The following is a 26,408-nucleotide window of genomic DNA, read 5'->3' as shown; positions in this document are numbered from 1 at the left end:
TAGACATACTTATGAATGTACCGTTGCACCCTTGTCCCTGTTTTTTTTAATCTGTGAACCTGTTAATTTCAGCGAAGCTACAACATCTTATTGAGCAATGCAATAGCATAGGGAACCATTCAGAAGGCATAGGAAAACTTGCACCTGTTATTAGCACCATATTGTTTTTTGAGTAAATTGCACCCTGGGTACTTAAACTATTGGGGCATTACCATCTAGTTACTCGAACTGAAAAAGCTAACACCTGGGTACTTAAACTATGGGGGCATTACCATCTGGGTACTCGAACTAAAAAACCTCCCACTTGGGTACTTAAACTATTGGGCCATATCATCTGGGTACCGTCGCCGCCGCTGTAGAGTGAACAGGAGCGCGGGAAAATGAATTTTGATTCTTTTTCTTTTTCTGAAAATGGATGAATAGTGCTGGAATTTGTTATTTTTGTAAAAAAATAATTAGAGCTCCAAACATTCTAAAAATTTTTGTGTAGCCTCTATATGATGTACTCTACCTAGAAAAAAATATGAAACTTGGAAAATAAATAGTTGTTGTATGTTTAAAAATTACCTCTTTTAATTAATAAATGAACTTCCATAAATTTTATAATTAAAATAAATAAATATCCAAAAAGAGGCGGCCTACCTGTGCTCGCCTGCTCGCTCGCACACAGTTAGGCCGCCTCTTTTTGACATTTATTTATTTTAATTATAAAATTTATGGAAGTTCATTTATTAATTAAAAGAGGTAATTTTTAAACATACAAAAACTATTCATTTTCCAAGTTTCATATTTTTCCTAGGTAGAGTACATCATATAGAGGATACACAAAAATTTTTAGAATGTTTGGAGCTCTAATTATTTTTTTACAAAAATAACAAATTCCAGCACTATTCATCCATTTTCAGAAAAAGAAAAAAGAATCAAAATTCATTTTCCCGCACTCCTGTTCACTCTGCAGCGGCGGCGACGGTACCCAGATGATATGGCCCAATAGTTTAAGTACCCAAGTGGGAGGTTTTTTAGTTCGAGTACCCAGATGGTAATGCCCCCATAGTTTAAGTACCCAGGTGTTAGCTTTTTCAGTTCGAGTACCTAGATGGTAATGCCCCAATAGTTTAAGTACCCAGGGTGCAATTTACTCTTGTTTTTTAGTACCATAGGCCTTATGGAAGCTTATAAATAATCACATCCAAATATGATGGAAGCACTAAAATAGAGCAAATTTACACTACTAACTACAAAGGAATCACCAGTTCTATAGGAATCAACCTCAGGGCATCAAAGAACTAACCAAGTTGACTTTTGGGAAAGATTGGTATGCACCATTAGTTAAGGCAAACATGTTAAGAAGGGCAAGCAAATATGACACAGTGCCCAGGCTGAAGAAGCAAAGTCTCTTATATAAAATTTTGGCAATGCTCTATATCTTAATTGAAGGAACAGACTAAATATACACACAATAAACAAAAAGGTGTCATTTAAAAATAGTCTTCAATAGAAAACTAAGGACAAATTTGCCTGATACAGAAAACAATGAAAGGAAAATATTTTCTGGTTGTTGTTTAGTTTCCAATACCTAACTCTAAAGCAAGTTAGCAAAAGATATACGAAATGCCACGGTTCGTTTGGATCATCTAGTCCTGCAGGCATGTAGATTGATGTCGCAAGATGGATCTCTGTCTAGATCAGGTAATTAAGAATTCCAACTCTCAGGGAATCAGACAGAACACTGAATAAGGACATTCTTTAGAGGATTGAAGCAACCATGTCCCTTGAACTGAATAATTCCATGTATAAACAGGCGAATCACAATCGTAATGAGAAAAAAAATCAGAAAGGAAACCAAATACCTTCATGAACTGAGCTGAAGGAAAAGGATAGATCATAATAACGTAGTTTACCAATTATATTAGCATATTGACTCCCATGTTATATAGGCTGGCAAAAAATCTGAACATGTCCACTAAATAATCAGGAAGGCAAATGAGGTTTACAAATTCCTGTAATATACCAGATTGAATCCGGGGAAAATAATTTTAGAATTGCAGGGCAGCGGCAGACAATATAATGATAAAGATGGCGTACCTGAGCATAATCAGTCTTGATCTGATTTTGTATGGAAACAGAAATATATCATAATATGCTGCATAATATAAGGGTAGGATCAAAATGAACTTGGATTTTTGTAAACAAAAAGGGAAATGGCATCTAATGCCTACAAAGGACAGGGAAGGAAGTCAGATAAAGGGCAAAGCATTGCACAAGAGATGAAATATCTGATCCCTGGCAGAGGAGAAAGATATGTAAAGTGCTTTCCAAATTAGAACCAATTAATAGTAGGGGTACATGCCAGAAACATATTATGTGCATAAGCAAATATATTACTACAATTTTCCATTATCGCAAAGGGTAGGAAATGCAAAAAAAAAGGAAACAGGCAACTAAAACCATCTAGCTTTAGTTTACAAACAGAACTCTTGTAGGGTCAAAGGGATTAAAATATATCCCCATGTCATGGTACTGGTCATCAAAGATGTACAATAGAAGAAACACTTGTTAATAGTTAAACGCTGGAATCCGTAGCCGCAAATTGGTAAAATATGATGGCAGTTATGAGGTATCATAAAATTAGTTTAGCAATATGAGAAACACCATGACAATTTAAGGCGCCTGAAGGTAAGGCGCATCGTTCGAACAATATTTAGGATCGACTAAGCACAGAGAGCTAAAATTGCATGGCTCAATTTAGTCTTTTTTGTGGTATAGGTGTGTAAGGCGAAGGAAATCAAGAGTAACATGCATAGACACCTATCATCTTTGGATGCAAATCATGTGTGAAATGTAATCATGTAGACTATTTCATTTGGTAAAAAAAACAACGTCGTTACTTTAGTGCTACTACCACAGAGGTAAAATGAGGCGGTAAACCAAAATTTTTGGCATACCGAATTCCATAGATTGTAAGCATGACCTCACATTGGATGGTCACCTCATTATATGTCTAGCAATGCAGAGGACCCTTGCAAGGATGCACTGGGTCTAGTACAATGGTCGTAGCCCCCAAATAGGACATGACAAATCAATCCCAGAGCCAGACTGACCCTAACATATGACAATCAAATTTGTGGTGGCATATTATGAGGCTCTAAAATACGCTAATCCAATTTATTAACATATGGCAATCAAATCTGTGGTGGCAGACTATGAGGCGGATCTAGAATACGCTAATCCAATATTTTGGAGATGGATTAGGAGAAGGAGAAAAGGGAAAATTTGGTACTACGTCTCACATGGGGCTTTGCCTGGACGACGCCTAGATGAGGCTGCCGCAATGGTGGATCATGGCGAATCTGGAGCCTAGCAGCACAAACAAACAGAGTGTGGCATACAAGATTGTGACACATACTTTGAGTAGTATTCATCTACTGCTGCTCCCACTACAAGCTTGGCTATGCTGTAGTGGGTGACAAGCTCGTGAAGCCCTTTGGCAACATCGTCCTTGTCAATTACTACTTTCTCACAGCAACCTGTAATATAACAATGACAATACAAGCAGTGGAATTTCATTAAAATAATATTAAAACTTTTAATACTATTCGCTACCATCGTATATAAAATTTATAAATTTGTGATCCATATATAGGACTATGGTTAAAACAGAATTGAATTGAAGATAATACATGGTACTTGTCATTGAGAGTTGACTATGGGTCTGCATTTTCCTGCAATAAATCAAATATTTTAAAGAAATGAATGAACATAAGAAAATAAGAGAAATTGTATAGATAATATTCAGTATTGAAAGAGCTGAGAATTCATACTACATAAAACAACTAATAATATAATAATCTAATATGGACATAATATATTACACGGGACATCTCATTGTCACATGTACACATGCCAAGAACATATTCTTTAGCGAGGGCATATATCAATAGACAAGGTTAAATAAAAGTTCATAAAGAGGACGACGCACATGGTAAAGGCATATTCAGTAAGCAAACAACTGAGGAACCTATAATTGCAATTGTTACTTATGCATCTTCCTTAATATGTAGTCTAGACAACTTCTAGAATTTGCTGACAAGACCTTTAATAGCCTGTTGAATATCGTCTTTTACCTATATTTTTTTAATCAAGTCGATATAGAAACTCAGTGACCATTGAGAAGCTCTCAACCTGCACAAACTTTTGATAGCCAATAGTAGGTCCTGAAATCATCCAAATAGCGCGATATGTTGTGCCAGCTTCTAGAATTTATAGTGATTTTCTTGTGATTTTGAGGCAGGAAGGAGGAGTATTTCATTTGCGTGGCACAGTCTTCCCGCGCCAAGTACTCCTCCATATCTATTTTACAATCCAGGATGTAAGTTAGATATCATATGCAAGGTTCAACTCTGCTGATATCTTTTACAATCCTAACTAAATTGGAATGGACTCTACATGGAAATTGCAGGATAACATTGTAAATGTATATAGCACTCAAAAGCTTGTATTCTAGAGGTGGTATAATTTAGAGTACACGTAGATACATGTCTATATTGCACTCCAAGTATTAATATAAGAAGTATGTCACTAAAAGAAATAGATTATAACTCCATAATTATGGGAAGATGGCCCAGAAACTAAGCATACCTTTTTTTTCTTTCAAAAAGCCGACAACCATCTACATTAGAACAAATGCAACTATTTTATAACCATGCCCATCGAAACCTACACATTGAAGGAAATAAATGTAAGGCAAAACTTTGTGGCTCATTGCTATGGCAACTGCAGCGCAACCAAGCTAACACTGTGAAGGTGGAAAACGCATGGGATAGAATGATAACTGAAAGGAACTTGCATATCCATGATTAATTAAAGACAGAATTATTTCATCCATGGATGCGAAGATGAGTTTTGCCAAGTGCATTAATTAAATAAGTAACTCAAGCGGCAAAGGACAAAGGAGATTTAGCGCTACCCACTCATAGATCTACTGATATGCTGAACAATATGGAGATGGGGATGGGGATGAGGATTAGTGGGGAAATAACGCGTACTGCCATGAAAATGAAGAGCAGCTCTATAAATCAAAGTTACACAGGTGTTCCCAATGCAGGGAAATAAATAGATATATTGATATGTGCAGTAGTGAGTAATAGATGGATAGATGTGAATGGAGATTAAGAGTAAGCACCTGGCTTTCCTTGTACAAATGGAATGAATCCATCAACCTGCAGCACAGATCAGAAGAGGAACACAAAGGAAACCGCAATAGGAGCAACAGACAGGAGAGGGATGGTCTTGCTTCACCTAGGAGACGGCAAGAAGCGAATAGAGCAGAGGGGGTGCCACCGTGTACGTGACTCGGGGAACCACTGGGGGGGCAGAAGCGCGGTCCGGCGCGGGAAGCTCGAGCGGGCGGCGACGATGGCGAGGCGACGGCACAGCGAGGCCCCAGCGACTCAGAGACCGAATGCGCGCGCCTGGCCGTGCCGCTCGATTCATTGAATCCGAGCTCTGGTGCAACAGGGAACGGGCTTCCGATCGGCTCACGCGACGTGGCACCGGATCTGGCACACCGGCTGCTGCTGTGCTGAGGCGCAGCGAGACGACGGCGAACGCGACACGGCAGCGAGAGGACAAGCGCGACGAGGGCCTCATGGGGCGATTAATTAAGCGGTGACGACGCGGACGTAGCCGAGGGAATCCGCCACCGTCGTGTCCGCCATGCACGGATCCAGAGCCTGAGGGCGACTGCCCGTCACCGACACCCACGCACGCAAGGCCGTTGGGATGGGGAAGGGGCGCAGTGGCCGCCGTCTGGAGGGGTGGGGAAGGGCGCCGCCACCATGGTCGTGGGGAGCAGGGCCAGCCGCGCGGTGGCTTTTTTGTCGCACCTGTGGCGGGCGCGGGCGGCAGCGGCGCGACCTGCTGCGAGCGGGCACGGGCGCAGGGTGGGCGCGATGGGGGCGCGGCGGCGGCGAGGCCACGGGAGCAGGTTTTGTTTTCTGAGCGACGTTTCTTTAGTTGGAAGGGAGATGGGCGTAGGGGGTGCGGAGAAAGATCGCACGGGCGGGGCGGCAGGCAGGACGATGGACGAATGTTGCACCAAAAAGTGTCCACGCTTTGTTCTTTTTAGTCGTAGGAGATTATCAATTTAGCTGTTAAGTGAAAGCGAAAAAGACAACCTTACCCTTAAAACATAAATAAAAGAGTATAAATAAATGGTAATTAAAGGAAGTTATAATTTTTAATGGTATAGATGACTATACAGAGTGTTAGTCTGCTGGCTTGATGAAATTTTCCCTAGTTTCATAAATGGATTGATTTGAGCGCCTGGGTTGAAGTGACCGGCTCAAAAGGACCGAAAAGGGCATTCGTGTACTTGAAACAAGATGGGACTCAACACACTTCTGTATTGAATATTGATCAAAGAATCGGTATAAAATACATGTACAGCGGTGGCTGCACGGCTAGGCGGCTAGGCATGCCGAGGGATGCGGACGCCACAGCCCACAGGCATTGTGCGGTGTGCGGCCGGCGTTACTGCGCCGTGACGAGCGACGTGCGCTACATTTAATTAACGAAAAAAAAGGTATATTAGCGGCGCCACAGAATCTTTCATCTCATCAGTCCATTTGTTTCCGCTATCCCCACTCCTGATTCGTGTTTCGTGTACTCCACCTTTACTGCTTTCCATTCTTTCCCATCCCCGCTGGCGACTCTTGAACCTGAGAAAATTGCATATTTGACGATCTAATCGTCGTGCTTCGTAGCTTTAGAACTTTAATCGTCGACTTCGTAAAAATAACCCTCCAAAGATTGGACTCTTGATTTTCATGACATTATATGTATTTTCTTGCTTTTCTTGCACATATATATGTATTTGGCACCGTACGTACCTGGAAAAGGGAAGTCCGAGCCGCCCGACATTTCGTAGCCGCCCGACGTTGAGAAGCCCTAACCCTTCGTCTGTTCGTATCGCCGTCGCCCGACGCCGCGACGTTTCTACCAACCGTGATCCCAACGCCGCGGTAGCAGCCATGGAGGCCCAGCCTCCCATCGCCAAGGGACAACCTGCCGACGCCGCGACCATGGAGGGTCAGGCTCCCGACGCAACGGTTATGGAGGACCAGCCTCCCGACGCCATGGCCGGCCCTTCGCTTCCCCTGGCCGTGGCCGCCGAAGGCCAGGCAGGGCTAGCCACGCGCGCCCGAGATGACCTGGCCCTGACGGACACCCGAGGCCTGCCCGCGCCGATCGCTCAAGGGCTGGCAGCGGCCGTTGACGACGTGGTCGTGCCTGAGGGCTCCATGGATGGCGAAGCTCCACCGCCGGGCACTGCTATGTCCAGAAATTTTAGCAAAAAATCTATACGGCGGCGGCTTCCAGGCAACCTAGGCAGCAAGGACGACGGCGGCCAGCCTGCCTGCCTGCAAGGGCGGCGGCGGCCAGGAAGCCTGCCCAGGCAGCAGTCTCGGCCATCAAGTATGGACGTACGTACGACAGGAACAAACAGAAGGAGCGGTCTCAGCCATCAAACGGTCTCGGCAAATACATGTATAAAGATAAAAAAAAGAAAAAAATACACATAATGTCATGAAAATCAAGAGTCCAATGTTTTAAGAGTTATTTTTATGAAATCAACTATTGAAGTTCTAAAACTACGAAATCATGAAAATCAAGAGTCCAACGTTTCGAGAGTTATTTATAAGAAGTAACGAGTTCTATAACTACTATGCACGACGAGTAGAGTCCTAGATATGCAATTTTCTCATTGAACCATGATGCAAACCCGGCGCCGCGCCTCCAGGGCCGCCCCCGGCGCCTCCTGCTCGGAGCCCGCGCGTCCGCTCTCTGGTGGCAACGCGAGGGTCTCGCCGGAGGTCTCCGCGGAGCAGGATGATGAAGGGGAGGAGGGCGACGTGGGGACGTGGTCGGCGCTGGTGCCCGAGCTGCTCGACGACATCCTTCGGCGCGTAGACGCCGGCGCCGAGAGGTGGCCACATCGGCGCGACGTGGTGGTGTTCGCCTCCGTGTGCCGCCGGTGGCGCGAGGCGGCCGTCGCCCTGGTGCGGCCGCCGCTCCGGTGCGGGGGAATCACCTTCCTCTCCTCGCTCAAGCAGGTGAGGCCCCACCGAATCCTGACCGTATACCATCTTCATTGTCTTGATTGGAGCTGCGTCGTCAGTCAACGATTGTTTCGCTTTTAAAAGAAATGGAAAAGGCTGGTGGAGTGGAGTGTGGAGCATGCGATTCTGGTGCCGCATCTGTTGCTTTAATTATTTTGCCTTAAACAAAAAAAGTGAGGCATTGCTCTCGGTAGTCAGGGGCATGCTCGTAGTGCCCAAATATCTTCTAATGGATGCGATTCCTCTACCTTTCAATTTCTTTGACACATCGCCACATGATTAAGGTGTTCATACCTTTTATAGAGCTGATTGCCCACACTGATATTCTGATTCCAGATGTCACCGTTATGACAGCTTTGACTCGCAACTTCTGTTAGAATATACAGTACAGTTAAATAGCGAAAAGTTATATTATGAAAACATTTTCGATGATGAATTTGGTAATGTGAAGCATGTGTTTGAATATATGTAACTTTTCATATTGATGGTCCAAATTTAAAAAGTATGACCAGATAGAATCCTCAAACGACCTAAATTTGGGATAGGGAGCACTTTTTATTTGTATGGACAAAAAAACTAGATGGTTTCTTGTTTAATAAACTTATACTATTTCTGAAGTATTACTTGCAATACATTAGTCAACTAGGGTAGAAGGATGCAACTGCTGGTTATAAAATTCAGTTTAGGTAGTTCTTGGCTTCTTGCTGGTTTACCACAGCACCTAGAAGAATGTACTATTTTTTTTTGAAGAGAATGTACTAATATTTGAATTATTATGTTCTATGTTACTTGGTGGATGCGTCTGATTTTGTACAGCCTGGACCTAAGGAAGCGCCGATACAGTGTTTCATCAAGAGGAACAAGAAAAACTCGACTTTTCACCTTTATCTCAGCTTAACACAAGGTTAGTTGGTTTCATGTCGCATTGGAACGGTATTCACTTAGGATCTGGTAGACTGTTACATAGATAAGAAAAGGAGTAGTCACTTAGATCATGGTCCTCCATGTTGATATAAATTTCAAAGGGTTCTGTACATCCTCTTTTCAAATTAAGAAGATTATAACTATTTTTATCTTTTGGTAAGGATGCAATGAGCCAATGAGGACTGACAAAAGCTTAGTTGTTACAAATAAAATTCAACACGATGCACTGTTGCACAGTGAATTCAACCTACATGTTTAGGTTCTTAGCCATTTCATCTATTGATATCACTAGTAACTAAATTTGTATACACACAATAGTAAGGTGTCTATACATTTTTTTAAAAAAAAAAATTGACACCTCTAGGCTCTACCTCTGTAGTACTATGTTTTTGCTGACATTTTCGTTTAGCAGCATTAACAGGTCAAGGGAAGTTTCTGTTGGCAGCTCATAAGAACAGGTGTGCATACCGTATGGAATATATTATCTTTATTCGCAAGGATCTCTCTCATGGAAGCCATGTCGGAAAGCTAAAGTGAGGCCTAAATCTAATATTTCAATGGCTTCTGACTGCTGCAACATTGGTGAAATATTTCAATTTTCAAGAAACAGTTTTCAACTTTATATCTATATTCTCATAGTTCTAGCCATCTAATTTCATTTTCATAGCATTGAAAAACCATGCCCAGATGTACTATTGGGTTAATTCTATCATATCAATGTGGCATTTTTCTTCTATAATTATGATATGGATTGAAATGTGGCTTTATATACTATTAATAAAAATGTCTTTTATATTATATAGGAACTATCTTCTAAATATTTTTTTCCAATATTCAACCATCACTAAGGGAATTTGTTTATCAAACACGTGTATGTCCCACGTGCATTTCCACTAGTGTTCCTTTATGTGTGAAAAAATATGACACGCCATGCATTTCATAGGTAAGTGCTACTAATTGCCTCAGTTACAAATTTATCCGCCAACCGCCATATGTACTTTTAGCATGGTCCTTTTGATGCATGCAACTCCATTTTGTCTAAATGACCCCAAACATAATATCAGTCATGGGTGAAGATAGGTCCAGTGTACACTAAAAGAAAGTACATGTAAATATCTCTTACGGCATAGGAAAATTTGATTTCATATCAAACTGTCCAAATTCTTCATTGATAGAGCAACCTGTGCTTGTAGGTCTGACTTCACGAGAACAAAGTTCACTATTTATGATCTGCAGCTACAATATGAAGGTGCTAAGGTGCCAATCAGCAGATACAGACCCTGGCTTGCAAGGAAGCAGATAAACCCGCCCGTTTCCACTGGCAATGTTGAAACCGGAGAAGAGACCTATGAATACAATCTTCTCAAATCAAGAGGACCGAGAAGAATACACTGCAGTATCCAGTGCCCTGTAAATGAGGACACTGCAATAGATCCGCACGAGGCAAAGCAACTCTGCACCCCTAGTTCATTGGTTCTGTACAATAAAGCACCACGTTGGCATGAGGATCTGCAGTGCTGGTGTTTGGATTTTCATGGTCGGGTTATGGTTGCCTCTGTGAAGAACTTCCAGCTTATTGCTCCAGCGGGCACCGGGCAGCCATGGGGCATTCAGGATGATGAAACTGTTATACTTCAGTGTGGAAAGATCGAGGATGATGTTTTCACGATGGACTATCGGCAGCCTCTGTCCGCATTCCAAGCATTTGCAATCTGCCTCGCCAGTTTTGGCTCCAAAGCTGGCACGTGAAATAGGTATCTGTATTTTATAGGACCTCTGATTCCCCCTGGGATGGCCATCAACATGTACATATCTTCTCATTCCTGAGAAAAGGGAAACAGTGACCGTGATCATTTCCCACCCTCTCCATCATTTTATTTGACAAACATGTTCATCTCTTGTGACAAGAGAGTGATCTGAATATTGAGGTTTATTTAATCAGATGTTGGCATTTGAAAGCGCGTCACAAATTCTTTGTATATATTCGCCCTATTCGGCTGATGGTTTCTGCGGCTGATAAGACGGCTGATGCTGTTTTGTTGCGAGAGAAAAACACTGTACCATGAAAGAGCAAGGAGAACAAGCGGCGTCCACAAGTGGCGAAAGAATTACTTTGTTGCAGGTTAGTAGCATAGGCCCCGTTCGCTTCGCCTCTTCTTGAGGCCGAGCCTTATCCTAGCCAACCCATCAACCATATCAAATATAGATCATATTTGTTTCGAAAGACGCAAATACATTTTCAAGCTGATGAGAATTCACAAAGTTCTAACAATGCAAACTAGCAATCTAAGAATAATAAAGTGGACACTGAGTTCCTGCTGCTTCGGAAAGTATCAAGCGTAACCGGACACCAAAATAGATTAGGAGCAAACCAGCAACCCATCCGGTCGAGATAGTATCAGATATGCAGCAATGTGATGATTATTGAGGTCAAGATGATTGAACCATGCTACACACCGTTTCCATCCCGATCAGTCTCCACTCTAACAACGCGTAGTTAACAGAAAACAACAAAGCTTGTTGCAGTAGACTGCAGTCATCAGGAGTCAAGACAGCTCCATTTCTACGTGATCAACTTGATCAGAAGCGCCATCGCTGTCAGAGTCTGCCTGCATTTCAGAAAATTAACACCGAATCATTCAGCAATAGGGCAGACTGGTGGCACACGAGCACATATCCAAGGGCGCGGGGCGGGACCACGAGGGAACATGATGCTTACCGGCGGAGGAGCGATCCGGCCTGCGCCCCATCCGAGCAGCAGGCCGACGGCGTCGGCGAACGCGCGGTGCGCCAGCCTCCTCTTGGTCCGGGCGATCGACCCGGCGTGCTGCACGAGCGCGGCGCATCCAGCAAACCTCTTGCCCACCCTGGCGCCGCTCCCCTCGCACACCAGGCACAGGAACTGCCCCTTGTCCCGCTCCGCCTCGTAGAAACCCCTCAGCGCCGTATCACTGCCCAGCAGCTCGCTGAAGAATCGAGCCGCATTGCCCCCGTTCTCCTCCTCGTCGTCATCTTCGATCTGCGATGCGAAGAACGCGCGGCAGGACCTTACGGCGACGGCCTGAGGGTGCAAGGGGACCGCGGCCGCCACTTCGACTGTGGGCTGTGGCGGCGGCGGCGAGGGTATGGCGGGCGGGCCCCAGCTCCAGGAGTCGGTTTCCGCCGGGTCCGGAGGCGGCGGCGGGTCACACGGCCAAGGCGTATCGGGCTGCGCTCTGGAGGGGGGCATGGATCCGGTGGCGGCCGGGAGGGGCGGCGGGGTGCCGAGAGGTTGCCACCGCGCGAGCTCGTCAGCGAGGCGCTCCTGCCGCTTGCGGTCCTTGCGCTTGCGGCGCTCCTCCCGCTTGAACGCCGTGGACTTGACTAGCCGAAGCGGTTGCTGGTGGTGGCCGCTAGGGTTAGGGACGGGGGGAGGTTGAGGACGTCTCGCTCGGTGTCGGACTCCATTGCCGCGGTCCGTGGCGCCGCGTCGGAGCAGAAGCCTTCTGTAGCGCCAGTTTGGCAGAGTTCCCGCTTCCGGCTTATTCGGACCGGCTCTGGTACATCCCTTCTCCATTTACATTGGAGTATAGATGGGCAACGTGCCGGCCCGGCCCGGCACGGCCGGCACAGTCCGATGAGTGTCAGGCCGACAAGACATGCCGTACCCTACGGGCCATCCTTATTAGGCACGTGCGTCTGATCTTCGGCCCAGACACAGTATTATGGGCCTTTTTCGTGCTGTGCCGGCCCGTTAGGCACGGCAAAATTGGTGGGCCATGCCAGCCCACGGTCCGGTTCACATAAAACATCTTAGAAAACCCATGTCCTCGAATACTTGAACATTTCAAATTTCAATCAACACTCACTGAATAACTTATCTAGTATCAACACAGTTTCACAGAAGAACATATCATAGAATGACTTATATAATAGAAGACTTAGATAACAAAATTAGTTGTTTGTGCAATGCTGCCTCATTGAAAACCTTTCTAAATAAAGCCCACCCTTGTGAGAAACTCTAGAAAAAAAAAGTGCAACCAGCTCATAAATTGTATTAAGTTATTACAGACCATTGTTCAAATGCAAATGATACAGAAGTAAGTGACAACTGACAAGTTGTCGGGGACCTAATACCGGGATACTACAGAAGGTGGAACCAATAACCACCAAACGTTAAAAACTTCTGGACGCATGAGAGCGTCGTTTCATCTCTTGTTCGAATGACAGGAGTTTGGTTCCGCCTCGCCCGACGCCTTTTGAGATAGCCCTGCCTCGCCCGAGGGCTCAGGGTTAGTCTCCGTCTCGCGCCGACGCCTTTGGGGCAGGCTCGGTCTCGCCCGAGGGCCGAGGGATAGACTCTGTCTCCCCGACACCTTTGAGGTGGCTCTGCCTCGCCCGAGGGCTCAGGGCTAATCTCCGTCTCGCCCGACGCCTTTAGGGCGGGCTCGGTCTTGCCCGAGGGCTGAGGGGTAGATTCCGCCTCGCCCGACCCCGGAGGGGCAGGGTCGGTCTTGCCCAAGAGATAAGGATTGGTCTCCGTTTCGCTAGACGGCAAAGAACGAGTCTCACCCTGCTCCATATCTAAAGACTGGATTTATCTTACCTGACAACTTCTCCTCGTTCCCTCAAAATGATAGGTACAGGGCGAGACAAGATATTCGGGTCAACCATGGCTCCAAGGACCATACCCTGTGCCCTGGCAGGAAAAGTACTACCAGGGGATGACGGGACAGGTGCTTTAGACCCTTCCGGGTGCCGCAGAGCCCGAAAGGTTGTACAGGTGCGTGCTCCTCGCCCTATAGAGTTGTAGGCGCCGCCTTCAGCCCTGGGACGCGGAACCCGACGAAGATATACGACAATCACTACGCTCTAGAGAAGGATTTGTTATCTCCGCGAACGACAGATATTCCGTCACCACGCTATGGACCCGAGGGAGCGGCGCCCGCTTCCCGACCCCTCAAGTCCACCAAGTCAGAAGGCCTTGACCACGGCGTTACGCCGGACCCCGACCCCTCGTCCCTCCGACGAAGACTCACAGGAACCAGAAGGCGTGCGGAGCAAGGCCGAGAGAGGCTAATAATTCAAAACCACTGTACTACAGCCCATACCCTGCGCAGGGCAGCGTTCTATAATCAACTTGACATTCTACAGAGACATCAATAGTATTGTAGGCACTTATCTTCCTTCGCACTCATCAGGATGAAAAACGAGGCCGGGTAGACGTGAGCCACAAGATTAGGTAAAGCCCTCATCCTTGCAAAGCCAGCCCCTTCATCTATAAAAGGGGATGTGCTTCTCCCATCAAAGGGGGGAACTTTTGACCAAACAATACAAGAACACACACATACACACAGTCAAGCGGCTATGAAGCTCTTGACCTCCTTTCGACCCTTCCATCAGAGACTTGGGACCAGTCCCTCTCTCGATCGTTTGTACCCCTTACTATAGACCGTTTATGGTGCTAATAACACGAGCAGCAACAAACTAGACGTAGAGACATTCGGCCCGAACCAGTATAAATCTTGTGTCCTTTAGCACACCATCTGAGTCCAACGCGCATTACTATAAATTTACTTATCAGTGCTCGAACGAAACACCGACAGTTAGCGCACCAGGTAGGGGGCTTTGCGCGTTCTAGAAAAGGCCTCGGATGACCACCCACATAATCAGCTGGGCCCCGGGCGCACACGTGTGTTTTGGTGATCTAGATTTCATCATCACACTAGAAGGAGAGCTGGCGCTGACTCACACAGTGGCTCGGTCTCTCTCTTCCATTGACCCCAGTCGTCTTAGGCTTGAGGCCCCGTCGAGCAACTCCCTAGGACCCCAGTCATCAAGGGAGGCCTCGCACAACGTCACCCTATGTCCGAAAGGTCCCGTACGGAGCGCCCCGACAGCATTTCCGTTCGGTCTCCGCAACGCTACGGCAACCGTTGGCCACCTTCTAGCACTACGTGTAGTTCAGTCACCCACAGACATCGAGTTCGTGAGGGCGATTGAGCATGATACGGAGACCCTCTACGGGCTCCTCAACAAGGAGCCAGGATCGTTCTCCAGCTCGGATTCCAGTAGGGGGAGCCACCACCCTTCCCGGGAATGCTTCATGACGCAGACCCCCGAGGGTCACGTCGAAAGTGTCTCAAGGGAAGAGGTCACCCCTACGAACAACCCTGACGGCAGATCCGAGGAAGAGACAACAGCCCCATCTCGCCTCAGGATGCAACAGCTGAGGGCCCGTCAGCAAGAGATCAATGAGGCCGGGCAAGGGCTCGTCTAGGAGTACGCGGACATCAATCGTGAGATTGAATGCCGCAAAAACAGGGGGCGTGCGCGTGCCACGGCCCGTGCCGTACACCAAAGGATCCTCACCGATGATGGAACCCTTCCTCACTTTGCCTGAGCCAGCAAGAACATCACCGCAGCAACCGCCTTGCTGCATGGCCTTTCGGAGGCCGCGATAGCCGAAGATCGCCGGGCCCATAGGGAGATTCGCATGTTGCTTGAGCATGCGACGGCGTAGCAGGTGGAAAGTTCATTGTCTCAGCGACACGAACCCGACACTAGCCAGCGCACGCCCTCAGTGCGTCCCAACAGGGACGCGTCCGTTCACCAAACACCGCCAGCCGGCAGGCAACCCTCCGCCGTCCCAGTACATCAACGCCTTGGCCATGGCCATGACATACGCAACATCATCGACGCTTGGAAACGTGCCCATGGCGACGATGGAGAAGCAGCATGCTGCGGCTACCATCCCCGACATGGCGGACGCTACGACAGCAACAAAGACCGAAGCCCGAGCCTCGGCCTGCCAGGTCCTCAGGCCTTTGGTCGGCACATCCTCAACACCGCGTTCCCCCAAAGGTATCGATCGCCTACCAACATCCCTAAATATTCTGACGAAACAAATCCTGGGCTTTGGCTCGAAGACTATCGGCTTGCATGTCAGGTCGGTGGTGCGAGTGATGACAATTTCATTATTCGCAATATCCCGCTGTTCTTGGCCGATTCGGCGCGAGCATGGCTGGAGCACCTACCATCCAATGCTATTCAGAGTTGGGCGGATCTGATGAAGATCTTTGTGGGCAACTTCTAGGGCACGTACAAACGCCCTAGAAACCCATGGGACCTCAAGAACTACCGCCAGAAGGCCGATGAAACCCTTCACGAGTACATTCGGTGCTTCTCTCGGTAGTGCAACGAGCTCCCTAACATCGCCAACGCTGATGTGATAGGAGCCTTTCTGTCTAGAACAACCTGTGAATCCTTGGTCCACAAGCTAGGACGTAGGGGCCCGTAGACTACCAAGGAACTTCTAGACATCGCCACCAGTCATGCCTCTGGAGAGGAGGCGGTCGGAGCCATCTTTGATCGCTCCAACGGAAAGATGAGGCAGGATGAGTACGCTGGCGAAGGCGCCTCCAACCGTCCTGCCAAAAGGAAAAATAAGAAGCAACGGCGCGACAACTTGCTCGTGGCCGCTGCCAACCGCAAAGGTGGCCAAAAGCCCGCGGAGGGCACTCCGAACCACTTCGAGAAAATGCTCGAGGGGCCATGCCCAAACCACGCCTTCCCAGCCAAGCATCTATATAAGGATTGCGGCATCATGCGCAAATACTTGGCTAGGGGCCTTAACAAAGGGGAGCAGGGGAAGGAGCCTGTTCCCCACCACAGACGATGTAGAGGAGAAGGACGATGCCTTCCCAATGCCGATCGGCACCCTCATGATCTTCGGAGGATCGACGGTCTACGACTCCAAGCGTCGCCAAAAGCTCGTGCGCTGCGAAGTCGATACAGCCGGACCGGCCATGCTAGCCTTCCTCTGATGGTCGGAATCTGCCATAACCTTCGACCGGACCGACCATCCGGATGCCATCCCACATCTGAGAAGGTACCCGCTTGTCGTCGATCCGATCGTCGGACCAAAGCAGCTCACAAAAGTACTAATGGACGGAGGTAGTGGCCTCAACATCATGTACGCCAAGACTCTCGACGAGATGGGCATCGATCGAACGAACCTCCACCCCATCTAAGTGCCTTTCCATGGTGTCGTGCCTGGTAGGCAAGCTGTGCCACTAGGGCAGATTGACCTGCCCGTCACTTTCGGGGATCGATCCAATTACCGGACTGAGACCCTCACCTTCGACGTAGTGGGGTTCCCGGGGACTTTCCATGCCATTCTAGGACGACCATGCTACGCGAAGTTCATGGCCGTCCCCAATTATGCGTACCTTAAGCTGAAGATGCCGGGCCCCCGCGGGGTCATCACCATCAGCACCTCCTTCTAGCGCGCTTATGAGTGCAAGGTCGAATGCTGCGGACACGCATCCGCAGTCATCACCTCCGAAGAACTCACCACCTCAGGGAAGAGGTCGTTGAAGAGGCACCCAACGCGAAGAAATCAATCGGGTCATTCGAATCAGCAGAAGGCTCTAGGGAGGTCCTCTTGGACCCCAGCAGCTCCGAGGGCAAAAAGTTCGTATCGGGACCACGCTCTCCTCCAAATAGGAAAGCGCGCTTATCGACTTCCTCCGCGACAACAAAGACATCTTTGCGTGGAAACCCTCGGATATGCCGGGCATCCCGAGGGAGGTCACCGAGCATACTCTCCAGATCCTCCCGGGCTCCAAGCCGATAAAGCAACGCCTACGCTGCTTCGATGAGGAGAAACGTAGGGCCATCGGCGAGGAGATAGCCAAACTGCTGGCCATAGGATTCATTAAGGAAGTATACCACCCAGAGTGGTTGGTGAATCCCGTTCTTATGCGAAAAAAGAGCGGGAAATGAAGAATGTGTGTCGATTATACCAGCCTCAACAAAGCGTGTCCAAAGGATCCGTTTCCTTTGCCATGAATAGACTAAATAGTCGATTCCACCTCAGGGTGCGAAACCATCTGCTTCCTTGACGCATACTCCGGTTACCACCAAATTGCGATGAAAGAGTCTGACCAGCTCGCGACATCTTTTATCACCCCCTTCGGATCGTTTTGCTACATTTTGATACCTTTTGGTCTAAAGAATGCTAGGGCAACGTACCAGCACTGTATGCTCAATTGCTTCGGAGACCTCATCGGGTGAACTGTTGAGGCCTATGTCGATGACATCGTAGTCAAATCCAAATGAGCTGACCACCTTGTCGCTGACCTTGAGCAAACCTTTGCGAAACTCCAGGCAAATGGCATCAAAATCAATCCCGAAAAATATGTTTTCAGGGTCCCGAGGGGCATGCTGCTCGGCTTCATCATCTCTGAGCGTGGCATCAAAGCTAACCCAGAGAAAATATCAGCCATCACAAGGATGGGCCCGATTTAAAACATAAAGGGGGTTCAGCGAATCACAGGGTGCCTTGCCACCCTCAGCCGATTCATTTGACGCCTCGGCAAACAAGGACTCCCCCTTTATCGACTCCTGAAGAAATATGACCGCTTTGAGTGGACAACCGAGGCTCAGGAGGCGCTTGACATGGTTAAACGATTTTTAACTAAACCTCCAGTCCTAGTTCCTCCATGCAACGGAGAATCCCTCCTACTGTATATATCGGCCACCACCCAAGTGGTCAGCTCTACCTTAGTGGTAGAACGAGAGGAAGAGGGGCACGCCTTCAAGGTGCAGCGCCCTGTATATTTCATCAGCGAGGTGTTATCCGACTCCAAAACCCGCTACTCCCAAATCCAGAAACTCCTCTACACCGTCCTCATCACCAAAAGGAAGCTACGCCACTACTTCGAGTCACACCCCGTGACAGTAGTGATGTCGTTCCCCCTCAGCGAGGTCGTCCATAGCCATGACGCTATGGGAAGAACCACAAAGTGGGCACTCGAGCTGATGGATCAGGGCATCTCTTATACCCCTCGAACAACGATCAAATCCCAGGTACTAACTGACTTCATCGCGGAGTGGACCGAGGTTCAAATGCCACCGGCGGCCATCGATCAAGAGTACTGGACAATGTACTTCGACGGATCGCTGATGAAGAAGGGCGCTGGGATAGGACTAGTTTTTGTATCTCCCCTCGGGGTCCACATGAGGTACATAGTTTGGCTCCATTTCCCCTCATCAAACAATACTGTAGAATACAAAGCGCTCGTCAATGGCCTACGAATCGCCATCGAGCTGGGCATTCGACGCCTCGATGTTAGGGGCGACTCTCAGCTGGTCGTCAACCAGGTCATGAAAGAGTCATGCTGCCACGATGCTAAGATGGACGCATACTATCAAGAAGTCCAATGGCTGGAGGACAAGTTCGACGGCCTCGAACTCAATCACATCCCAAGGCGCCTCAACGAAGCAGCTGACACGCTTGCGAAAGCAGCATCCGGCCGAGAGCCAGTCCCGGCAGGCATCTTTGCCAGCGACCAACAAAAACCCTCAGTACGCTACACGGGGTCAGAACAAGCCAACGATGGCCATCTAGTCCGACCCCAGGGGCCGATCCTCCAACTGCTCTGCCCGACCTCGAGGTCATGGAGCTTGAAGAGGACCCAGCAGCGGAGTCCGACCCTCCCGATGACTGGAGAACGCTTTACCTTGACTACCTCCTCCACGACATACTACTGGTAGACAAGACAGAAGCCCGATGGCTCGCACAACATGCCAAGTCCTTTGTTCTTGTAGAGGGCAAACTCTACAAACAGAGTCACATCGGGATTCTGCAACTCTATATCCCTGGCGAACAGGGAAAACTCCTGCTGGGCAACATCCATGGTGGAGTCTGCAGTCATCATGCCGCACTAAGAACTTTGGTTGGGAATGCATTCTGACAAGGTTTCTACTGGCCCACCGTAGTAGCCGATGCCAAGCAAATTGTATGCACCTGCGAAGGGTGCCAGTACTACGCTCGACAAAAACACCTCCCGGCCCAGGCTCTCTAGATGATCCCCATCACGTGGCCCTTCACGGTCTAGGGGCTCAACCTGGTTAGTCCACTCAAAAAGGTGCCTGGGGGCTTCACCCACCTGCTTGTCACCATAGACAAGTTTACAAAATGGATTGAAGCTCGACCAATATCCACGATCAAATCCAAGCAAGCGGTGCTGTTCTTCCTCGACATCACCCATCGCTTTGAAGTACTGAACTCCATCATCACAAACAACAGCACGTAGTTCACTGGTAGGAAATTCATTCGATTCTGTGATGAACAACACATCCGAATCGACTGGGCAGCCGTCACACCCCCCCGGACAAACGGGCAGGTCGAGCACACAAACGGCATGCTCCTTCAAGGCCTCAAACCCAAAATTTTTGACCGGTTGAATAAGTTCGACGCGCGCTGGCTCGCTGAGCTCCCGGCCATGCTCTGGAGCCTAAGGACAACTCCTAGCCAGGCCACCGGCTACACACCCTTCTTCCTGGTCTATGGTTCCGAGATCGTTCTTCCAACAGACCTTGACTATGGAGCACCAAGAATCAGAGCATACGATGAACAGGGAGCCGAGGCATCCCACCAAGATGCCATGGACCAGCTAGAAGAAGCCCGCAATGTTGCCCTCCTCCATTCGGCCAAGTACCAGCAGGTGTTGCGACGGTACCACAGCTGATGGGTGTGGGGTGCCTTCAACGTCGAAGACCTCGTCCTCTGTCTTGTGCAGAGCAACAAGGACCACCACAAACTCTCCCCGCCCTGGGAAGGGCCCTACGTCGTCACAGAAGTACTTCGCCTAGGCGCCTACTGGTTGAAAACCATCAACGGCGAGGTCTTCACCAACGCCTAGAACATTGAGCAGCTACGTCGTTTCTATCCTTAAAATAAGCATACACTCTTCCTTATCATATTTTGTCATAGCAAAACCCCGATCCTTAGTGACTTCCGACCCCTGCAAGTCACAAGGGGTTAGACCTCACTCGGGGGCTGGCATGTGATCATAACATGTGACATATGTAATACAAGTATTACGCTTGCAAAAACCTCCTGTGTTATATTTATAAACATTCTCTAAGTTTTCCATTCCTCTCATAAACGAGTCCTAAGGGCTAAGATTTTGGGAACCAATTCTGAATACGACTGGTAGGACTACGGGACACCCACGATCCAGCGGCTACAACCTCTTTGCTCACCAGCTCAATCAGAATTAGTTCACCCACGTTCCTAGTTTATTATGACTTAGGCCGTGAGAGGGGTCGGAAAGCACTAAAATCTTTTCTACAAAAAGGAGAAAGATAAAAAATTGCTTGCCATAAGCAAAAGATGTAAATTTGTTCATTTTTTGCACAAATTCGTCACTTATAAAGCGATTTCATTACAAAAAGGAACAATATACTTGTAAATTCAGAGGACTATTTACTCGGGGGCTTCCCCACAAAGTTATTCAATTATAGTCTCTGCTTAGCTCTACTACAAGTACTACTACAGTCGCCGCGCCACGCTCTCCATCGGCGACGCCCAGGGCGTGTACATGGACCAGCTCGTCTACTACGGTCGCTGTGCCACGCTCTCCATCGGCGACGCCCGGGGCATGTACATGGGCCAGCTCGTTAACTGCGGTCGCCGCGCCACGCTCTCCATCAGCGACATCCCGATATCCCGCCGCTTCGTAGGATCCTCGATGGCGGCGCCATCTGCAACGCCTCCACCGGGGCGTCCGGGGACTACGCCATCATCGTCAGCCGCAACCCCGACAGTGACGCCTCCGCTAGGGTGTCTGGGGACTATGCCATCGTCATCAGCCGCAACCCCGACAGTGATGCCTCCACCAGGGCATCCGGCGACTATGCCACCATCACCAGCCACAACCCTGACAACGGCGTAAGGGCAGGAAACGCCTCCCGCCAAAGGAGGAGCACAGCGGACGATGGCGCAGTCGACGACGTACGACGCCCATCGGCGCCTCTTCTCCTTCGACAGCAGCGACTCCTCAGCAAGGGCGGCATGTACCATCTCATCTACACTAGATAACCTCCGGCTCGACATCACGCTCCAGATTCACGAGCGAATCTGTGAGTTTTCTCTCTCTCTGGCATTACTCTTCCTCACTCAGGAACCGCCGCGACGCACGGACGCATTTGGTGGAAAGGAAGGAGAAGGAGAAATAGCGGCTCAGAGGCAGAAGAGGAGGTGGGACGAGAACTCCCCTCCCCCTCCCTATTTAAAGAGGAGGCGCTGTAGCTAAGGAAAGGGGAAAGGTTGGACGAAAAACCCTCTCTCTTCCCCTCTTTAAATATGGAATCAATGCTGATTAATACCTGAGGGGACGCACCGGAACTGACAGGACGCGCCCCGGTCGACGAGGCATCCCCCCTTGGTCAAACTGAACACTACGTGGGTATGGCCCGCCACTGACCTGCTCCGGACGCAGCAATTAAGGCCCCCACATAGGCAGACAACCCTTCGCCTCCCCATGCAGGACCACGGGACAATCCGACGACATGACCTTTTGGATCTCTTGGGCCGGCCATTGGGCCCAGAAGAGACAGCGAACGAACGTCCAAAGAAAGATAAGCATCTCAGCCTTCTTACTTTACGCATTAAAATTCATTCTCGAGCTTCCGACCCCGTCAAACGGCGGGAACACGAACATCACTCGGGGGCTACCGAGGATGTCTACCAATCTAGACATCCTCCTCACCCGACCCCCTCCGTACGCTTGAAACTAAGGACGTGAAATACAGGCATAAAACTTTGAGTAAAACTGGACAAACAAGTAGACTCTACACCTCGGTAGCTACGGTGTTTCTGTTCGCTAGAAAAATCATGCTCAACGCCCCTCGCATCTCCAGCTTCAACGTCTACCTTCTCAAGAAGGGTTCGGAGGGGTCCGCTTATAGAATCTTCCCCAAAGGAGAAGCTGTCAGGTTGCCCAAGTTAATTAAATGGCTCGGACCGCCACCGAGATACGAAAAACAAAGAATAGCGATTCTTATGCAGGTTACTCCAACCTCATCGCGAACATCAGGGTCCGAACCCCGCACGGACACATCTGGTAGGAGCTTTTCGTCACTCATACCGCCAAGGTAACGTTACCGACCCCGCCTTCATTTCGATTATATTATACATATGCAAAACATCCCAACGCTTCGTGTCGCATCATGAAACGGCCGTCGCCTCATTCGATATAGGCGACCATAGGCCGAGGTTCGAAGGTCGGCCCGCGAAGGGCTTGAGGCCGCCTCATGCCGAATAGAGCTAGGGAGAAATAACCGAGACAAGCCCTAGCGGCCCTGCCCAACCCCGCTCAGAAGCGGAAAGGGACGTCTCGACCTTTTCTTGTTCGATTCTAACATCGAGCCAAACCCACAGAATCTCCATCGAGGAGAGGCCATCGGGCCGCCTGAGCCTATCGAACGGCTCGGGCATCTACGGGGAGGTAGGTTAAGAAGTTGTGGAGTGCCACCAGAGGGCTCTGCTGACTCCATCAGCAAATGATGGACCCGGATTCCACACGAACGTACCCGTTAGTGAGCTCGTTGAGCGCGATACTCGAGCCATCAAGGCAAGTGTCGTTTACTCAGCCCCTCTGATTGCGAAAATCGAGGACGGGGTAACACGCAAATTACGGCCGACCCCTATCAGACCCTAACAAGGCCCGCGGGCTTGAGCCAATCAATCCAGGGACACAGGTTCCAAGGCACCACCTTGCCGAGCCCATAGAGTCCCCAGTTGGGGATTTCTGTTGGAAGACAGGGCGAGGAATATTGCAATATCATCCAAGGACTTCGTCGACCCTATCTCCAAAACCATAGTTCCGATCTCCAGTAACCCCTGACCCCAGCAAATGTAGGGGGTCGGACCTTACTCAGGGGCTGGTTAAGGTACGGCTACCTTCTTTCTTTCTTTCAAAACAATCTCCTTGCATCAAAGACCAGCGACAAGATTTGGGGGAACAGATTGGTAAGATCGCAAAAAATCAAACAAAACGAAATTACGACGCAAAATCATGAAACCACGTCCAGACTCAAAAAATACCGACACTTGTCCACATATTACATATAAGTTGTTCTCAAAATTATTTGACTAACTACTCCTGCGAAGGGAGAACCATCTCTTTCAGATTATCCACCAGGTTTTTCGCAAGGGGAGCAACCATCTTCTCCATTTCCTCCAGCTCATCATCCTCATAGGTGGAGGGGAACCTTCGCTCATCAACTTTAGGTTGATTTCCTTCTCGTAATGGGCATGGGCAATGGTGAAGGCCTGGGTAATCCTGGTGTGAAAAGCACTCTCCTCAAGCTGGCCTACCCGAGCCATGATACCTGCGGCATGAGCCACGAGCGGACTGGTCTCCACCGGCTCCACCACCTTTAGGGCATTAAGGACCACCCTGACCGTAGCTTGTAGAAGATCATGCTCATCGCTCTCAACCTAAAGGGCCCTTCGTGCATAGGCAGTCTCTTTTTCCAGCTTAAAGGAGACGTTTTCGGCGCTCAACCTTTGGCTCACCGCGTCACTGAGCTCCGCCTAGAGAGAGCAGACCACCTCGATGTACTCGTCCACCATCTACTGAAGGGCCATGGCCCTACTCTCAGCCTTCCACCAGAGATCCCGCTCCATCTTCAGCTCCTTCAGGACTTCGTCGGCCTTCTCATTAGCCGTGGCATTCCTCTGCAGCAGCTCGTCTCGCTCCTTTTGGAGCCTAGCGATCTCCTCCCCATCCAGCTCGCAGCTGGGCCTCCCGCTCCTAGGCGGTAGCAAGCTGTGTGGCCATGTCTGCTCACAGTCAGGCCTCCTTAGAGAGGCGATCCCAGTCCACCTTCTGCTCGTGGAGGAATCGGGATTTATTCTGGCTATAAGCAACAAGAACCTGAAGAGGAAGAAGACTATAATCAGAAATGCGAAAACACAAAAACATGCGGAGAAAGAAGAAAATCAAGCGAATACCTAGGTAGTAGGAACAACGATTTCACGCAGGGCTCCTCTAGCCTGGTCTAGGGCCTTCAGCATGGTCGAAATTCCGATGTCAAGACCCTCCCGCTCCATACTCTCGGAATGATCATCGAGCGAGAAAAGAGCCGATGTCGGGTCCCGAGCGGCCATCCACTGAAGTGGCGGCTCCCCCCATGCAGGAGAGCGGCTTCCTCTCGACAAAGGGGCCAGGGGTGGCTCCCTCCTGACCCTATGCGGCACCACCGCCACACTTGATGACCCTCTGACTGGACCCTCCTCCGTCTGGGCCCCCGATGGCGCAGATTGCACTATGCCCTCAAGCGCCACCACGACCATGCCCGACTGATCTTGGCTTGGCGCGATCACGACCACCTCCACCGGTGGTATGCGGCCCTCGGCCGGCTATACCATGTCCGCCATGGAGGAGGCCGCCTGCTCAGTAACCTATGTGGGCGTGGGTGCCACCATAGATGCCGTCGGGTTGGCCAACGCAGATCCAACATCGGCACCACTACTGCCCGAAACAGGGGTGACGCCAGGCGACGCCATCTGTCCCACTTGAATGGCGAGACTCTTCTTGGGCGCCAGCCCCAGGGGGTGACCCGTCCGCAAGAACCTACACAAAGGTATTAATCATTAGATCAAAATAGAAATGGAAAAAGGATGAAAACAGGGGAATCAGCAGCTCACGTTGACGTCCTCGGCCGGCGGAAGCATTTTGGGGATGGATCCCCAGATCCCTGCCTCGACTCATCTAGGCAGGACCGTTTTGAGCCTACCCCTTGCTCCGAGGCTGGGGGGGCTCACCTCGTGGGGCATGGCACTAGAGCCGCTCCCCTCCATCGTCTCATGGGGCGTGGCACCAGAGCCACTCCCCTCCCCTGTTGCTTTGGGGTCGACAGTGGCAGGCCCGCTTTCCTCCATCCATCGGTCCTTGGCTAGCACGCCGTGCGAAGCGGCGGACTCGCTGGCCTCCACCGACCTCACCGATTCACTTCCCTCCGCGTGGAACGGGAAGGGTCCCTACATGGACGGGTGGCCACTTGTCAGCGTGTCCTCGTCCTCTAGGGCGTCCCAATCCACACCGATGGCTACCTCATCGTCGTCGTCATCATCATCCTCACTGCTCACGTCCTCCCCCCGATCCCGTGCCTCCTGCTTTAGTCGTTTCGCCTTCTTCATCTCCTTCCTTGCTTTCTTTTCCCGCTCGGCCGCGAGTCGATTCGCCGCCGCCACGGCCTTGTCCTTCGATAGTGGAACTGGACTATCCTTGAAGACTAGCCCCCTCGGCTGGTCCCAACATCACAAAAGCAAGTATTAAAAATGGAGATTCAGGAGAAAGAAAAGTGCACGGGAGAAGAGGGCTTACGAATTCAAAGAACCCAGGTTCTGGCCACATTGGAGGATGTCCGGGCACCGGATACACAATGTCGAGGACGCTGCCTTTGGAATCCTTCATCGACTCCGTCGCCTCCTTAATGCACTGCTCCACTTCTGAAAAAGGGAGTGCCTCATCAACAAGCACCGTCCCCTCGAACGACATTCCAGGCGTCATCCGATGCAAGGGG

General features: G+C 49.4%; 1 protein-coding gene and 1 pseudogene across 1 annotated transcript; one reads left to right on the top strand and one right to left on the bottom strand.

Annotated features, from left to right (window-relative positions):
• The first annotated feature begins 7,328 nt into the window (after positions 1–7,328).
• On the top strand, positions 7,329–10,891 carry LOC136453023 (tubby-like F-box protein 9). Its single transcript, XM_066453600.1, has 4 exons — positions 7,329–8,114; positions 8,937–9,024; positions 9,457–9,577; positions 10,238–10,891. Exons 1-4 carry the CDS (start codon positions 7,773–7,775, stop codon positions 10,791–10,793), a joined length of 1,107 nt encoding a protein of 368 aa, XP_066309697.1. The 5' UTR covers positions 7,329–7,772; the 3' UTR covers positions 10,794–10,891.
• Positions 10,892–11,451: 560 nt separating this feature from the next.
• Positions 11,452–12,491, bottom strand: LOC136453022 (uncharacterized; annotated as a pseudogene).
• Between the last annotated feature and the right edge of the window lie 13,917 nt (positions 12,492–26,408).

The sequence above is a fragment of the Miscanthus floridulus genome, chromosome 5, assembly GCF_019320115.1.
Source record: "Miscanthus floridulus cultivar M001 chromosome 5, ASM1932011v1, whole genome shotgun sequence".
Classification (NCBI taxonomy): domain Eukaryota; kingdom Viridiplantae; phylum Streptophyta; class Magnoliopsida; order Poales; family Poaceae; genus Miscanthus; species Miscanthus floridulus.
Note: the sequence above shows the minus strand (reverse complement) of the source record. Positions and strands in the feature narration are given on the sequence as shown.

Excerpts from the sequence above, each read along its gene's own strand:
- LOC136453023 (XM_066453600.1), top strand. The coding sequence starts at position 7,773 with ATGATGCAAACCCGGCGCCGCGCCTCCAGGGCCGCCCCCGGCGCCTCC. Across the intron at positions 8,115-8,936 it reads TCCTCTCCTCGCTCAAGCAG|CCTGGACCTAAGGAAGCGCC; the intron begins GTGAGGCCCCAC and ends GATTTTGTACAG. Across the intron at positions 9,025-9,456 it reads TTATCTCAGCTTAACACAAG|CATTAACAGGTCAAGGGAAG; the intron begins GTTAGTTGGTTT and ends TTCGTTTAGCAG.